General features: G+C 42.7%; 2 protein-coding genes across 5 annotated transcripts in view; both read left to right on the plus strand.

The window, feature by feature from the left end:
- Nucleotides 1-116: 116 nt before the first annotated feature.
- On the plus strand, nucleotides 117-10596 carry ncapg2 (non-SMC condensin II complex, subunit G2). Of its 4 annotated transcripts, none has more exons than XM_041961478.1 (27): nucleotides 117-184; nucleotides 371-498; nucleotides 1158-1337; nucleotides 1439-1553; nucleotides 1650-1807; nucleotides 1905-2039; nucleotides 2155-2249; nucleotides 2328-2484; nucleotides 2565-2657; nucleotides 2745-2870; nucleotides 2969-3148; nucleotides 3553-3705; nucleotides 3948-4170; nucleotides 4289-4380; nucleotides 4934-5104; nucleotides 5199-5269; nucleotides 5368-5521; nucleotides 5661-5834; nucleotides 5965-6081; nucleotides 6579-6743; nucleotides 7922-8021; nucleotides 8192-8394; nucleotides 8536-8670; nucleotides 8818-8921; nucleotides 9611-9711; nucleotides 9821-9920; nucleotides 10029-10596. In XM_041961478.1, the coding sequence occupies exons 2-27, from the start codon at nucleotides 421-423 to the stop codon at nucleotides 10078-10080; spliced, it is 3432 nt and encodes a 1143-aa protein (XP_041817412.1). In that variant the 5' UTR covers nucleotides 117-184; nucleotides 371-420; the 3' UTR covers nucleotides 10081-10596. The 4 variants fall into 4 exon arrangements, with proteins under 4 accessions (XP_041817412.1, XP_041817413.1, XP_041817415.1 ...); XM_041961479.1 differs by having other exon boundaries at nucleotides 4937-5104; XM_041961481.1 differs by having other exon boundaries at nucleotides 4988-5104.
- A 1662-nt stretch (nucleotides 10597-12258) lies between these two features.
- ptprn2 (protein tyrosine phosphatase receptor type N2) overlaps nucleotides 12259-17679 on the plus strand; it is a 123445-nt gene continuing 118024 nt past the window's right edge. The window contains exon 1 of the mRNA XM_041961624.1: nucleotides 12259-12343. Coding sequence (XP_041817558.1) covers nucleotides 12259-12343 — 85 coding nt within the window. The remainder of the gene's footprint in view (nucleotides 12344-17679) is intronic.

Genomic DNA, 17679 nt, shown 5'->3' on the forward strand with positions numbered 1-17679 from the left:
CAACATATGTAGTATTTTGTCGCCATCAAGTGGTAGATGAAGCGAATGACAATTATACGTCAGCGTCAAAGTTGGACGCGACGTCATGACGCACGGGGTCGACTTCATCCAAATTTGCGCGGGTTTGCTGTTATGGTTGCTTGTCATCCGTCTGTTGTGGAGTGGCAAAATTACAAATAAAACGGTAAAAGTCGGACCTTTTTTTGGTTTATGTTTTATACCTTTACGATTAGAAGTCACAATACTGCCATTACCGACGGACAGAATAGGAGTAACGGTTGCAAACAACACTTTTAACGCAAACCGACAAACGGACTGCCATGTTTGTTTAGATTGCGTTATAGTAACGTTAACAGTCTTTTCTTCGCAGGTTTACTGGGAATCTTAACGTCGTTTCTCGTCGCTTGGAAAACCGAAAACATGTCCAAGCGAGAGGCGTTTTTAGAGGCCGCCTGTAAGGAAAATGTGGAGGACTTCCTTCGCTTTATCCAGCTTCATGTAAGTAGCTTTTAACGTTAATATCAAAGCAGGAAGCCTTCAGAGCCACCAGAAAGCTCCTGGACGTGTCTCGGCTTCATGAATTCCTTCTATCGTAGGTGCTCTTGCGTTAGAACTGGAGAAATAAACAAAATATTTCCCACACATCCTAGTATGACACTGTACACTGTGCTGTGTCCAAAACAACCATTAGGCTGAATCAAAACTGTTGTTTTAACAAAAACTGAGCATTATAATCTTCATGAAGGAAGGTTGTTGTGTTTTTTTTGCAACTGTTGTGAACTGCAGCTAGAAACTGAAGTGTAATTCAGATGCAGGTCTGAAACTCTATGATTGTAATAGAATTTGGAAAATTAGTCTTAAATTTCATTGCATCTGACAGTTTCTGCACATATGGTTGCTCTGGTCATTGTTTATTTCAATTTTTTTTAATCTAGTTTATACAATGTTGATTAAGTGTTAGATTTTCCGATTGACCAACACAAAACAAATGGCTCAATCAAGCACAAAGGAACTTCTACACTGCTACTAAGCTACCAAGCAGCTATTTGCATTTGTTTTTTTAAGCACAAATTTAAAGATTTGTAGCTGTCAGCATGTCTATCCTGTATATCTCAAGTTGTTTCTCTCACCGCTCCTTTTTTTGTATTTTTGAGCAGAAGGACAAAACGGAGCCTTTCGATGTGGAGGAGGTGGTGCAGGAGATGCCCAGAGACCAGAGACAGACTCTGTGGGGAAACCTGGCTTCACTCCTCCAGGAAGTCCTGCAGGAGTTACCGCCGGAGCGCTGGGAGGAGGGCAGGGCGGAGGGTATGGAAGTGGAGATGGCTGCAGACCCTGTGAGTTCACCAGTCAGTGGATGCACTGTTGCAGTTTTGCTTCCATGTGGACTGTAACTGCATGCATTGTTAAAATCTACCTGTATTCACCTTTCCTTCAGAAACATGTCATGGCTGTTGTGGACGGTGTGACACTAGTGGCTGTGGTATCCTCAAAGGTCCTGCAAGACGGCGACACCTACAGTGCCCTTCTGGAAATTGCCCACAGGCTTCATGGTCAGTGTCCCTACGAATTTTTCTCTCCACTAAATTGATGCGTCTGTGTATTTTTTTCTTTGTGAGATGAGTCTCCCGTTTGTGTCTTTCGGCCAGATGTTCTGGTGTCGCTGCCTGTCTCAGAGGCACCTCTGCAGCCCCATATCCACACGCTGTGTGAGGCCTGGTGGAAGAAGGGCCTGAAAGAGAAAGAAAAGTTTGGTCGCACTGCTCTCCTCATATCTCTGCAGAAGAGCTTCATTTTGAAGAAACCGGTCAGTATGTGACCTCAGCTATATGTCAGGTCCATCAATATTGGGCCTTTTGCTTTTGCCTTAAGGTTATGTTTTCATCATTCATTTGTCTTGTCAGGGTGTTGAGATCCTAAGAGTCTGGAGTCTGCACGATGTGCTTTTGAGCCTGGACTACACGTCAGAAGACAACAAGCAGATTATCGACTTGTTGCTTCAGTGCTTTCACAGCCCTGCTTACATTAGAAACGATGACGTGAGTAGATTGATACTTAGCCGCGGTGCGCGTTTCAGTCACTGTCATTTTTTCTTTGTCATTTTTGTGGCTTCGTCTGTGAGCTGTCAGCCTGATGATGTGCGTATTGTCACAGGGAAAGCGATTCCTGGTATTTCTTTTCAGCTGGAACGTCAGCTTCATCTGGGTTATTCATGGAACCATCAAAAACCAGCTGGAGTTTTATAGCAAGTAAGATGCTTGCTTTATTCAGTTTGACAGTTGTCGCTTTTCTCTTCATGTTATTTATTGCTAAATTGCTTTGTTCAGGGCCATGACGACTCATATTATGGAGATCTACTTCAGAGCATGGAAGAAGGCTAGCGGGGACTTCCAGGAGCAGATCGAGAGCTCGTGCATTCAGGATTTTATGCAGAATGCCATCTTCCTTCACAGAACATCTCCTGTCCATGCCAAAGTCCGACAGGTAGACGTCTTACCTTATTTCATGACATTCATACTGTACCGTGTGTGTTTATTCTCTGATCTCCCTGTTCTCATACGCAGATTGTGAGCTATTTCCATGCAAGGAAGGGCTGTCACAAGGTGGACAAGATGCTCTACAATCTATACAAGCCCATTCTCTGGAAAGCTTTAAGTGTACGGAGACTAATTTCTAGTTCATTCATTCCAGTATTTCATTGTTTTATTCTCACCTAATGTTTATTTTTTGTTTGATTCCTTCAGGCTCCAAACTTTGAGGTGCGCGCAAACGCCACTTTCCTTTTCACTGAGGCCTTCCCAGTCCATGACCCGGATCAGAACAACAAAAATGTGGATGAGGCCATTCAGAAGCAGCTGGACACAGCAGTGGTAAGAACCTTTAAAGCTATTCATCTACTTTTTGAGCTTACACAGAAGAAAAATACAATCATAATCAAAATTACAAACCACCTGTCTGCGATCCCCAGGGCCTCCTCAATGACCCTCATCCCACGGTGCGTTCAAATGCCACGCTGGGAGTCTGTAAGATCCTGGCTAAGTGCTGGGAGCTCCTTCCTCCTACAGTCATCGCAGACTTCTTGAAGAAGCTGGTGTCGGAGCTGGCGGCTGATAGCAGCTCCCCTGATGTCCGGTGCTCAGTCTTCAAGGTAGGAGATGATGTTTCTGTCTGTCCTGACGTACACTGTGCTGGAAAAGACGTGGAGAGTTAGATTGCTATTATGAAATCTAGCCCGAGTAAATGGACTCTATTTATATTGCGCTTTTCTAGTCTTACCGACCACTCAAAGCACTTTACGACACGAGCCGGCATTCACATACATTTACATACTGGTGGCAAGGTGGAACCTGCTCACAACGAGCACCACACACACACACACACACACACACACACACACACACACACACACCTCGACATTAAGACTGCATCGCATCCAAAGGTTTTGCGATGGCAAACTCTCAGCATGATTGTGACTGCAGACAGATTTAGCACAACCGTTTTTATTGGCTGTAGACAGGATGTTTAATGGCCAGTGGATTGTTTTTTCCCCAGTGTCTGACTATTGTATTGGACAACGCGCTCAGCCATCCGCTGTTGGAAAAACTCCTGCCTACTCTCAAATACAGCCTTCACGACACCTCGGAGAAAGTCCGCATTGCTTTCCTTGACATGCTTATCAAGGTGAAGGCTGTGCGTGCTGCCAAGGTACTGTTTCTTTTTGTATATTGTTGGGGGGAAAAAATCAACAGACTCAGACTCATTCTGATTTTGTCTTGTGTAATTTTTGCATTATTGTGTTTCTCTTGACTTATTTGAATTATAATTAATGGTCAATGCTGAAGATTAAGTGCTGGGTGCAAATTGAGTTCTAATCCAGCCAAATTACCCTAAGACAAAATCCACTCACACAATGCACGTTAATGACAGCCTTGTTTTCGACTCTTTAGTTTTGGGATGTGTGCAGCATGGACCACCTGCTGGCCCGCCTGGCTATCGATTCCCATTCGGTGTCCAAGCGCATCGTCGATCTGCTCTTCAAATCCTTCTTCCCTGTCAACGATTCTGAGAGGGAGTGGTGCTGTCGGTGCATCACCCTCATCCAGATGAACCCCATGGCTGCCAGGAAGTTCTACCTGTATGCCCATAAACACACAGCCCCCACTAACATAAGTAAGTGCTTGTAACCCTTATAGAAGTCTAGCCAAAGAGGAAACCATTTAGCATGTTGTGTTTGTAGTATGTCAAGTTCTTCCAGTGTCCAGTAGCCATTTATTCTTTTGTCTTCCAGTAAAGCTGATGTTGGCCATTCGCCGTGTTCTGAACAGCTGTATCCAGACTGACCTGTCTGAGCTGAATGACAGCAACAAGGAGAACAGCGCAGTAAGACACACCTATGCTAACAGAGCTGACAGAACAAGTGGATAGAGTGTTTCTTCTTTCTTTGAGAAACACTCAGATCCTCCCAAAATCAGAGTGAAATGTCTGTATTTGATGTTAGTTTGTGTACACATGCTCAGTGGCCACCTGTAAAATCTAATGTAATCCAATACAAGAACTCAGCCATCAACTCTACTTTTACAAATATAATGTTCAGTTTTGATTGACACAGTCAGAGAGGTATTCATTTAACATGATTGTTATTGAGTTTGTAGTGTTGTTCTGGATCCATTCTCCTCAACGTGCTCTTTTTGATTTAAAAATATGAATGGAATATTTGCAGAGTCAGTTCTTTCAGCTCAAATGTCTTGCTTTATAACATGCAGATCGAAATGATGGTAGTTTTTAAGATTTCGAGGTTGTAGCTGTTAGTTGTCGATCTTGACCTATATTTTCTCTAAACTTTATCTAAATAAGATGTAAGAGCACGTTGATTTCAAACAGTGTATGTGCTTTGTCTGAGTCTATGGAGATCCAAATTAGAGTTTGATCCTAGCAGGCTGAACCTCTGCTGGGGAAAGACATGTCCGTCATGTCCCGTCTGCTGGAGGTCGTGGTCATCCTGTGGAGAAGTGTCGAGAAGGCCCTGAAACAACATGAAGAGGCCCAGAAGTACACTTATGCCAAGTTTGGAAATGTCATGGCCAAGTATTTCCAGACCTTTGAGGTACTTCAACCTGCACGTGTTGTCTTGTTTGCATTTCTCAGTAATTCTTCCATCAGCAAACGACACTGTAAAACTTCCTTGATTTGTTTTTCAGGATGAACAATGCACCGTTCCTCTCATACAGCTGGCCTCCTTCATGCCCTCTGCTGCAGTTCCAACGTTCAGGTGTCTCCATCTCATTTGGCCTTCTACTTTTTTCTTTTCTCTTTGTCTGGCTCTTACCTGTCTAACATGCCTTCCTCCCCCCGCCCTGTTGTCCTCAGCTGTGGCGTTCTGTCCAGACTGAGGAGGATGGACCCAGGAGCAGCGCCAGCACAGTACAGCCAGCTGTTAGACTGCATGTGCAGCTGGGGCCACGCCGCCGACATCCTCGAACTTGTCACCGACTGGCTCGCCGAGGCTCTGCCCAAGCCAGGGGTCAGTCAATATAACATTCGCTTTGACATGAAGGGCTGAAGCTAATGTTGGCTTTCTCAGATTTTTATGAAAAATGAGAGGTATTCTCCACACACACACACACACACGTTGCTCAGTGTCTTCCTCCTTTCAACTTCAGGACAAGGGGAACACCAACCGAAAGGTGCGTATCCAGGAGACGGTGGAGGCCAAACCTGACCTGGCTCTGGCCTACCTGGAGCACCTGTTCAGCCGCGCTTCAACACGAGAGAAAGTCCTGGCTCTCGGTGAGAGGCCACTGAAGCAGCTCCATACAGTTCTAGGAAACTGGAGGGTATGTTGGAAACCATTCATAAGTGTTTCATAATACAGTTTACCTTGTTAGACTGTGAATCTCTGTTTAGATCATCATTTCTTCTGTTTCCTCTATGACATGTGAACCAGTGTGATATTTGTCTCAACAGTCAGTGCTGTACACTCACCTCAGCGCCACCACAAAAGACCCTAAAAGTCCCGGTGTGGAGACGGCCCTGAAAGTCTTCATGTACCACGGTCGTCTCGGTGCACATCTGCAACATAATGTGAGTTTCTCATTCTGCACACACTGTTCTTCTTCCTTCTCATCCCGCTGTTCACTTTTAATTATCCTGTGGCCAGACAGGGTTACAGGAAGTTTAGTAGTTCCTGTCTTTGGTTCCAGCTTCTCAGTTGGCAGGATGTGCTTCTCTTTGACATAAACTGAACGCCTCTTGATTTTAGACTTACTGTCAGCCAAAATTTAAAGACGCCTCTTTGGGCTCTGCACAGGTGCGATCGGCATTTTTTGACATTTCGTAGATCAAATGATCGAAAACATAATCAGCAGATTAAAGGATAATGGAAACAATCGTTAGGTGCTGCAGGAGGTGTCAAGGCAGGGAAGAGAGCTAATAACTTGCCCACATTTGACTCAGGTTTGTGAACAGTTGCTTTCTGGTCAAAGCCTAAGTGGTACATTTTATACATGTCCAACATATAAATTATTTTCCTTGTTAAACTACAGAAGTGAAGAAAATAAAAACGTTTGCTTCTGTCCTAGGCCTCGGAGGGTCGAGACTACCTGCTCTCTCTGGAGCATGTGGCAGCATGGATAGCTGAGAGGGTGTTACCCTTCCTGACTAAACATCCCAGTGATGGTGATGATGATGATGAGGAGGAGAGGGATCTGGAGAGGTCTCAGCCACTGGCTGCACAGATAACCGAGGTGAGCTCCACTCTTACCTCTAAAAACATACATTTAATTAAACTGGTATGTTTTCACTAGAGGACTTTAGACTGGAAAACTTCCACTAATAATTAATTGACCCAAACAAATATGTGTTAGGCATATTCTAAGTGTCTGTTGTGCCTTTACGGACTACAATTAGTGAAGCTAAATGACTTGCTGAATATGCAAGGCTGCAGGAAACACCAGCATTTAATTTGGCCAAATAGGGAAATTGTGTGTGGTCTCCATTAAGGGAGATGGGACACTCTTTTCCACTGCAGCACAAATGTGTGATTCAGGCAAATGAGGTGGGTACATTTCCATGGGCATTACCTGCAGCAGCTGCCCATGGAAATGCCTTTTATTTTGTGATGATGGAAATTATTGTTTGATCATTACATCTTTCACCACAGTTTGGTGAACACCTCAAATAATTACCCCAAAGCTCTCAGCATGGGACATTTTTCTGACGCCTGTTGATACCAAATGTGATCATGCATCTACTCTGAGGCAAGGTCTGTTATGATGGATGCAGATCATATGGATGGATGGTTTGCGAGAGCCATGCTGGAGTCTGTATCTCGTCAGAATATTTTTGCAGTCAGGTCATCTATGTGAATTGTAAAATCAGATTTCTCTGCAGGAAAACTGTACCCCCTCGTTCATAAATAGCCAGTTTAGCTTCTTGTCTGACTCATTTCCAGCCTAATACACCGCCCGTACTAAGGCTGTAGATGAAAATACACAGTTATGTTGTTATTCAGAACATTAAGTTTTGTGGAGCCTTTTTGCCTCCTGCCTCCAGGACTTTCAGTTCTGCTCGGTAAATTTAGACTCCTCGTAGATTGTTCTGCTCCACTCCACACACACTCTGCGTACATGCCTCCTCCTGCTCGTCCTGCGATACTGAAATAGGCTTATTTTCTTTATTTGTGCCATTATTCCTCAGCCTGTCACCACATGGCTGCTGCGATCAGATATGGAAAATAACCCTGTGCCAGTGCACTTCTTATTCATGTAGCGGTGGGAGATCGTAGGCAGCCACCAGCAGAAATGATCATTTAGCTGAAGTGTCATTTCCCAAAGACTCATTTCTATTTGTTGATTTTAATAAGTGGTCTCTTTTTTTGACTGTGAAATGTTTTCTTCACCGTGACAATCATGTATTTCGCCAGAGTTTCCTGACAGTGTGCCGAGACGTTTTGCTCGTGGGTTTGGGCGACGAGACGCTCAAGGGTCAAATCCTCCGCCTGTGCTCCCTCACCCTCCTCTCAGGTGAGTGTTTCAAATGTCTGTTTAAGTGAATGATACAGCATCGGCACTGGAACGCTGCGCTGAAGGAAGAGTCTAAAATAGGTTAAAAAAAGCTTTATTTCCCTTTCAACCCGCCCTGTTGCATCACATTTATTTACCTGAATGAACATCTTTACATGTTGTGTTTGCAGAGGCGGGCTACCTGTGCATTCCTGCAGTGCTGCTGATTTTGAAGGAGGTGGCAGACAGCTACGTACCGGAGGACAACAACCAGGCTCAGGAAAACCAGGAAGACCCCACAACTGTCATTCTGAGTGTGGTGGCCAACATCTTCCAGAAGATTATAGAGCTCTTGGCCCGCCGTGTTAGGAAGGACCCAGAGGAGGGAAAACAGGTAGACATTTTAAACCTCAGTGTGCTGATTTATTTACTTTATTTGCCCTATTTTTGTGTTTATTTAGTGTACCACTACCTGCACTTTGTTGTTCTTCTGTTGTTGTGTTAATATTATCTCCATAATTGTGCCCCAACTAAGCTGTGCCAGGCTGCCGTTCCCAGCCTGACAGACTTCCTCCAAGCGGCTCAGACCTGGGACACGGCACCTCTCAGCGGGGTCTTCTCTACTCTTTTTGCCGTCATCGTCGTGGAGAAGAGACATTTGCTTCAGAAGGTACGAGCTACAGCAAAGACGAGGCAGCACGTTTGTCTTTTACCAATATCCCACATGTCCTGAGCATGATAAGGGACTTGACGGATTACATTCTTGAGCAATTCAATTAAGGGAGTGATAAATGCTGGTGTGGTCTCATTTTTAAAGATTACCCATCCTGAGGAGGTGATCCCTTCAGAGTCACTGGAGGACATGCCTCCTCTGTCCAACACCCTACTGTCTGTCATCCTCAAATCACCCTCTGTTACCAGGTAAATATCCTCTGTCCACTTTCTCTTACTCACAGCTAATATTTTAACCCGCTGCGCCAGACGGTGTCTTGCACAGAACCATCTGGGGAGAAACAAATACTTGTCAGGTGATTGGGTGAGCCATCTGTCCATCACCGTCTGTTACTGGATAACTTCAGACACTCACATCAACAAAGCACATGATGTTGTAGTCACATTCTTGCCAAAGCCAGTTAGGAGAAGAGCAAAAACATATTTTCAATGGAGGAAAAACCCCTCAGTGCTGTTCTTTGCTCTTCTTTCAATGAAATAATACCCCCCAGCTGTGATACAACTGATGCTATAGCAGCATCTACGCTAGCCTCTTTAGGAGCTCGCATGAAAACAACGCCTGCTTGTAGCTGCCAATAGCTCCTCATAGGACGATGTTTGATCCGAACCGTTGTGGTTTGGCCACAAACGCATAACTTGAAGCCTGGCGTGATGGATTCTCAGCTCGCAGGGTCTCGTCTGATCTTGCGATCTCGCAAATCCAGCTGCTGCACAAGGTAACTAAAACCTACCACAGCCAACTGAACATGCCCTCAGCTTAGTCTGCCATCTCTTCTGCTCTTTTAGAAAGGTAAACCTTATTCTTCTGCCTATTTCAATGCATTTACTCAACCTAATATGATTAATATACAGTGTAAAAGCTGTATTTTTTCTTTCAGGGCCTTTTTGTCAGAGGTTGTCTCATCGTTGGACTCGGAGGCCATCTGCAGTCTGCATGAGCTGGCCGCCGTCCTGCACGTCTTAGCGGTCATCAAACACGGTGAGTTCACGTGAGCAGAATTTGAGTTTTCCTGTTATTATAAACCGGGATCAGATGTTTTTCTTTTTGCCGGTAAAGATAAATCACACTTTTTAAAAATATTCTTCAGCGGGTCAGTCTAAAGCGGGCTTGAAGAGCGCAGCCACATCTGTCCAGCTGCAGCTTCACAAACATGCAGTCACATCTGTAGACAGCACAGACATCCAGAGGTAAGGAAATATGATATGTATTTCAAATAATCTGTGATTAAATGCATTCATTGATTTCTGGTTTATGAGCTGTAATGACTTACCTTTTTTAATCCCTTTCTGCCGCAGGGTTATATATGAATCTTCTGTGAAGGCCTTGAATGAAATTCTGGATTTCTAAGTTGACCTGTTTGATATGTATATCTGCTTCACATTGTATTTTTATGCAGCCAAGGAGAACAGTATAATATCTGCTTTTCTACTCGCATTACAGACTTTTGTTTGGCAGAAAACAATGGAAAAAATGAATATTTCGGCTACACTGACCAGGCTTTTAAAACATATGATTTGGATTGAAATCTAAAGCTGAGGACAAGTGCCTGTCTGTTACCATGTTTTTCCAGATTGGCTCCACTTCTCTGTGTTTATTTATTTCTTGATGGCACCCATTGCTCAAGTCTCGTCTCTCAGGCTTTGTGCATTCATAATGTTCAGAAATATTGATTGTGTACTCCAGACTGCAGACGTATGGTTTCTTCCTGGCATTCTTCTTTAAAGCTTTCTCTCCAGAGCTCTTGCTCCACTTATTTTTTGACCAGTTTCATTTCATGTTTCACTCTGTGTGTTTATATATCTGTCGGTCTGTCAGTGTGTAAGCTATAGTGTGCTGCCTATGAGAATAAAACAAACGATATCAATCAGCATTTGTCTTGCCTGTAAAGCAGTTTGCCAACTAATAACACTGTACAAACAAGCCATAAATCATCCATTTTCATCTTCAAGGGGAATGGTCCCCATTTTAAGTGTATGCATACTGTTTAGATTTAGTCAATGTTTGTGACTGTGCACCCAGGAGACACAAATTCAAAGGTTTTATCTGATTTCAGTAAAACAAAAGAAAAAGGTTATTCAGATTTCTCTTTTCGGAAAAAAGTAGAGCAAGTAAACATTTCATTGTCTTGGGGCGCATTTGTTATATTTTAATTCTTCAGTCCTCTTTGAAACTTTTTTTTTAAAGATTGACTCGTATTCTCCTTTCAAGAGCTGCACGTCCTCAAACACAGTACTGAAGAACATTTTCAAGGTACGTGTACTTGAGCAGCATCTCAGAGGCAAATACTGTCATTTTACTGCACTGCATTATTTGATAACTGAAGTTACCAGTTACTTGCAGATTGAGAATTTACATAATCAGTTTATAAAACCTATTGTGGTCACAGATTGAACTATTTTGCAGTATATGAAGTAAACATCAACTCCTTCAGCAGTAACATGCTGCAGTAACAAAACCATTAACAAACCACTGACATGATCTCATCATATTACACTAACATTTTGCATAGCATGTACTTCTACTGCTGAGACTTGAGGAGTATTTTGATAATTCTGTACTTAAGTGAGTGCAGGACTTTTACTTGTAGTTAAGTAAATTCACATTGTAGTATTGCTACTTTTAGGTAAAGGATCTGCATACTTATGTGCCACCAGGTGATATGTTGTCGGCCTTCTTGTTTTATTATCCTTGTGTCTGTCAATTCATCACTTTGGATGCACCTGTACTCTAAATTTAATTTACACATACATATGTGTGGGTATATGTATGTATGCATATATACGTATTTGTATGTATATATGCGTTACATATGTAACTGTATATGTTGCCTTTGTTTCGTTACATTGCAAATTAGTTTCACCACCTTTGGTCACTTTATTAAGGAATATGTGGGCCCTTATGTTTTTAGCCTTGACTCCACTTGTGCTCCAAAAATCACTAAAATAAAAATAATAAATCACCACAGTAGTTTAAAAGCACTATAAAAACGCTTGGTTTTATTGAAATCTATAGTGAAATGTCATGTGTTACTATAGCTTTCCTGCAATGGCATTTCTGCTGCGATATGCTTCCCATTAATCACAGTTCAGATCAGTATATTCATTTTTCCGGCGGAGCTATTAGGATCGTGCTGCCTCTACAGCCTCCGGGCAGTAATCATTCAGTAGCTACTCCTGTCTCCTCATCCATCCATCCATCCATCCATCCACCCATCCACCCTGCATCCATCCGTTCAGGGCGCTGTTGCATGCTGCACGCATCATCCCTCCTCACCATGTGTGTTTGACGTCAGAAACTTAGGAGGGGCTCTCCGTGAGGCTGGTTGCTGTTTGTGGTGCTGAAACAACGCCTGTATTGTGTTGCCATTTAGCGATTTCTTTTTTTCTAATTCAGTGCGTTTCTCCCTCAAACATGCCTCTTTAGTCCGAGTCTCGTCCGAGCAGCTCGCACCTGAGTCGGCGTTGAACATGCAGTTTTAGCGGAAGGTGTGCGATGGATTAGTGGTAGTGTTCAGGCAGGAGCGGTATGGATTCAGTGAGCTGTCCCATCCTCTTCGCTGCATTGGCTGTCAGCCTCTGCTCCTCACCTGCCCTCGCTGACGGGAAATTTGGTAAGCAGTTGTCTCTCAGCTTGTTTGACTATGATTTTCCCCCACACGCCCTCACGTCTCATCCGTCTGTCCGCGGTGCTGCATCCACCTGACCGTCTCGGTGTGTCTGGGTCATCCACACGAACAGTCGCTCTCTTTGCAAAACTTACCTGCTGTATTAGTTCATCCCAGCATTTGCAAGTGCGTGCCGCCTATGTGCATTTTCCAAAACTTGTGTTTCTGCTCTGCTGTAGCTGCTGGGATGAAGATCCAACAGGGAAAAAGTTACATAATCCATCAGGCCTAATGGATGAAATGTTTGCTGTGATGGACACTGTTAACTACTAGCTTCATCAAGAAATGCACAACTGTGCTTTGCACTGTAAAAACAAGAAGAAAAACTTTTTTTTACAGCCAGGTTGACCCACGCAGTGAAAATAATGCACTAAATTTCATATGGGTTCAATGGCTCTCCTTGCCCGTAAGAATTACTCACAACATGCCCATAAGGAGCATGCAATTTTAAATCCAGTTGAATATTTAATAAAATCCTATGCCTCCTCAGGAAAAGGGTATCTTTTATACAGCTCTGTTTCATTTTCAGACTTGGCCCAGCTGTATTTTCATTACCCTTGATTTGTTCTTCCAGCCCTGCCTCAGACACGCTGTAATTTAAAAAAAAATGTGGCACATGTCCAAAGTATGGCATATTAGAGAAGCCACTGTGGTAACTGTGTCCTCTTGCTAAGACAGAAAGAGATTAGAGGATCTCAGAATTGTCTTACGGCTTCAGGTGTGGGTGTGTTTTTCCTTACCTTCCTCCAATTTACACCTCTAATCACACTTACTTGTCTAGGATCAGCAGCCGGAGCACATGACAGGATAAACTTTATTATGAGCAAGAGGCAAATACAGGTCTCAGGCTGGCACTCTGCTCTCTGATGATTCATACAGGCATCGAGCTGCATCATTTTCTTTATATTTGGAGCACAAGGGTGTCCGTCGTTTTTTTTTTTTTTTTCACCTTTTCCATTTTTTAAAAATGCGTATAATCTGTGCTGTTGTTGGCTATTAGGTTAACAAGCACACTATAGAAAGCTCAGAACTTGTCATTTAATAACCTGGGGGATTTTCTCCCTGCGAGTTGGCCAATTTATGCTTAGAATACTTGTGAATGAGTCAGTGCTTATTCCCCGAGTGCATTTCCCTCATTGAATTCTCAGTCTGTTTTTCTCCGTGTGTGTGTGTGGAAGAGGTCTCCATCGTCGGAGTGTGGCTTGGAGTTAGAGATGGTTATTGTTTTTAATGAGTCCCACTGCACATTACGCACTGTCATTTGAAAGCTTTAGATCTAAGTGTGCTGGCGTAATTCATGTACATATACAGTATGTGTGTGTCTCTGTGTATATATGCACTGTATGTGTTTTTTGTGCACATATACGTGTGTGTGTGTATGTGTGTTTGTGCGGGAGAGCGACAGCGACAGCGTGCTGTGTGTAGGTGTGTATGTCCTGCTTGTCTGGGAGCACATGGAAGCCAGACGGAGAGAAAAAAGTCTGCAGCTGAACGCTCTGAGTATGAAATTAAGTGCTGTAAAATTAAAACAGCGTTGTGAATCCGGTCCTGTGCACAAGACTGAAAAACTGCACAACTTTTCACTGCCTGAAAACTAATGTTGTCTCTTTAGATTTTCTGAAGCACTTTAAACATCAGCCAGATATGGAGGTCACAGGATTTGACTTTTTAATGCACAAGTTCAAATGTAAATCAGCACTAATATGCATACAGACAGCAAAATGGGGTATGAATACATTAAAAGCAGTTCAAACTCTGTTATACTGCCTTACAAAGACAAAACACTGTAAACCATATTGGATCAAATTGAGTTTAGACATGAATCAGACTTCATCAGGCATCATATTTACCAAATTAACAAAAATATGCAATAGAAATGTATACATTTTTGTCAAAACATCATGTAAAACTGTCAGAGAGACAGACAACTGGACAGCTAATGCTAAAGCACAGCAGCTCATGGGGCAGATAGCTGTGGCTAGTAGCTAAAGCTAAATGTTAGCTCAATGATTTTCTCTAGCTGTAGCCTGATCTGTTGTTGAAAAATATCCATTTTGATTTGTCTTTTTAAAATTCAGTCTGTTATTCTGCGTAGCTAATGATGCAACAATGCTAAATCCAACCATGGGAGACATAAAAACAGCTAAACTCCTGCTAACTGTAGCTTAGCTTAGCTTCCGACTCGAATGGCATTTTCATGACCTGTTTGGTTAAGCCACCTTTAAATCACATATTTAAGTCTATTACATTTTGAATGGATTTAATAAAAGATTTTAGCTGCAGAGATAGAAACAGAGATATATTTAACCCCTCTGGACTGTAAATAATCAAAACATTTTATTGGTCGATAATGCATTTTACATTTTGTGAAAATTATAGCCTAAGGCAGAGGGCACTTTCTGCATTTTTTTTTTAGGTGTAGGTGTAGGTTTTTGGTTAAATAATCAGCCACAAATGGCATAAAAAGGTGTTATGTGGTTTGCCAGCCTGCAAACTTCAAACTTACATAAATCCAATTGTGATGGAGATAAAAACCCAGCTAAGCTCTTGGTAATGGAGGCTAAGCAAAGTAACAGTGTCTGTCACCTCCAGTCTGCTGGGATTTATGTGATCTGTGTTGTCAACCTACCTTTAAATCACACATTAATCACCTAAACAGACATAAAATGAAGACGTTCCAACGTTTCGAACCTTGTCAGCCGAGTGAAGGTCACAGCTGCCTCACGTGGTTTCGGTTCACGCGCCGGGCGACATGAACGGCAGTAAAACACTAAGTCATGCTGTTTGGCCACCTTGATCCGATCATGACATCTCTTCCAGGAGGACGCGCTGGTCTTCCAGTGAACTGGAGAGGTCACGGAGGGGTTAATGTGTTGTACTTTTCCTGTGCTTTTCCTGCTGGAGTGACTCACTAACCAGCCACGAGTCCAGCGCCTTCAAACGAGGCATAATTCAAACGAACGCTTGAGAATTAGCCAAAGGCTGGTATTTGTACCAGTGGGAGGCGTTTGACAAACATAACGAAACTGTTACACATTAATTATGTCATGAAGCACATCCTGGAAGCCGGTACATTGCTTTTCTTCTGAGGGGAAAAAAGTAGATGGAATTAAATTTAGGATTGGCATCTGTTCCACTCGGCTTTATTTTAAGAGTGCAGGAAGGTTAATGCCCTGTTTACACTAAGTTAGGAAGAATAGAATTTGAATAATGAATTCACTGACTACTGAAGAGAGTCCTGCCAATGGAAAATTTGCAGAAATTGATTTTCGAGTGCATTAACGCTCAAGCGCCTTGAAATCAGTGTTGCTATCAGGCCTGTTGTTAAAATTCTGCTCAGCGTCTCTCGTCTGTTTGCAGAGGTTTGCAAGTGTTCTGAATCCCAAAAACAACCAGTGAAAATCCCAGAGTCTGTTAACTGGACAGGCAATTCTCCAGCTGCGAGGTCATGTTTTGTTAGCAAGATAAATGTGCTTTCGCCAAGTTTGTTGACTAGGACTAACGAACGGACTAAAATGGGAGAAATATGAATTTAATAAGACCTAAGTTCTGAATAGCTTTTGGGATTTAATGAAAATGGAAATATCAATCCGACTCCCACCAGCTCCACTCTAATAACACATTCACAGATCTGGCGGGAACACAGAGATCAGACTTCTTTCTCCAAAGTGAGATTGCAGGAAAAAAAACTTCAGGCCTTAATCACACCGTATTGATTGAGTTGATTACCAAAGCCTGCTGCAGCATTTGCAACAGGCTTTAAAGGATTCTGTCTCGGCTCACAGAAACCCACTTTATGGAAACAACCGCCTTTTACACTCAGATTAAGGACTGTTACACTAGTATTGATGGATAGAGATATGTGGCAGGGTCGGTTATCTCCAATATGTACATGGAGACGCTGTCCTTTAAAGCTGCGCTGCTGGGTCTTTTCATTACGGCCTGCTATCAGCAGCTATCGCCTAATATACTCAGACAAGTTAGATTTGATTCATAGGCTGCTGAGCTCTATCTATTTTGCCACGGGCCTCTGTCATCCCATAGATATCAGGACTGAGTGGAGATATCAGTTATCTCACAGTGGTTATAAATCATCTGAGAGGATTGAAATGTGCTGTGATATGAGGATAGATATTTCACAACGGTGTGGCTTATGAACACGGTGCCGTACAGTACAGTGAGGTTTGGCATTTTGCTTCACTGGAAGTGGTTTGTTTTCATCCCATATGTTGTGTGGTTTGTGTCGTCTTATTATTTCCCGAGTTGCTAGGACACTCCCAGTCTGTCCCAGTGGACCAGTTACTTCGATGTAGTTTATCCTGGGAGCAAACTTGCTGCAGTTCACATAAGACAATATTACAGTGAGCGAATTTATGTGAAAGGAGGGAAATGCAATAGATAACTACAACCGTACTTCAAATCCAATTCATATGTCCAACATAAAGACTAAACATGAATAAGCCTCACATTTAGTTTTTTGGTGTGTGCTATAATAAGAGCATACAGAGAATGAGAGTGGAAATGACAGTCTGCAACCATGCTAGCAGCTCTGCTAGGCTGCACTCATGCACAGCAGTGCTTTTTTTTTCAGTTAAATGTTCACTTCAGCATGCTAGCATGCTCACGGAGACAATGCCAAAATGCTAATCTTAGCAGGTGTAGTGTTTGTTCACTATCTTACTTTATACTTGCTAAATGCTAATTTGCAGATACATTTGCAAATTAGCATTAAACACAGAGTACGGCTGAGGATGATGGGAATGGAATTATAGTTTTGTAGGTATTATATCACCAACCAGAGTTTATGGACAAATACTCACCTTGACCTGATGAGGGCGCTAGAGGAAATGTCAAGCAACTTCAAAGTTATTACAATTCAGCCTGAGGTTGTTGGGGCATTTCACTTAAAACCACCAATGTTAGCCTCATGGTGGCGCCAGAGGATAAGTCATACGCTCACCAAAGTCAGTAGGATTCATCCTCTGAGGACCATGAATATCTGGACCTGATTTAGAGATACTTAAATAAATAGAATAGAATAAACCGTCCCATCCCTGGAGCCCCAGCATAGCCGACAACCTTCAATCATCTGTCTCAACTGTCCATTCAGGCCCCAAATCAAAAATGTTTTCTCCACCAACACAAGCAACACATTCCTCACAATGTCTCACACTGTGTATTAGCCTTTAAAAGCGCAGACATTTCTGGATAATGAAAACGCCATTTTTGAAAGTCTGCTTGAATGTCCTCTGATATCAAATCATAATTAAAGTAAAAACTGA

This window comes from Chelmon rostratus, chromosome 20, assembly GCF_017976325.1.
Source record: "Chelmon rostratus isolate fCheRos1 chromosome 20, fCheRos1.pri, whole genome shotgun sequence".
Taxonomy (NCBI): domain Eukaryota; kingdom Metazoa; phylum Chordata; class Actinopteri; order Chaetodontiformes; family Chaetodontidae; genus Chelmon; species Chelmon rostratus.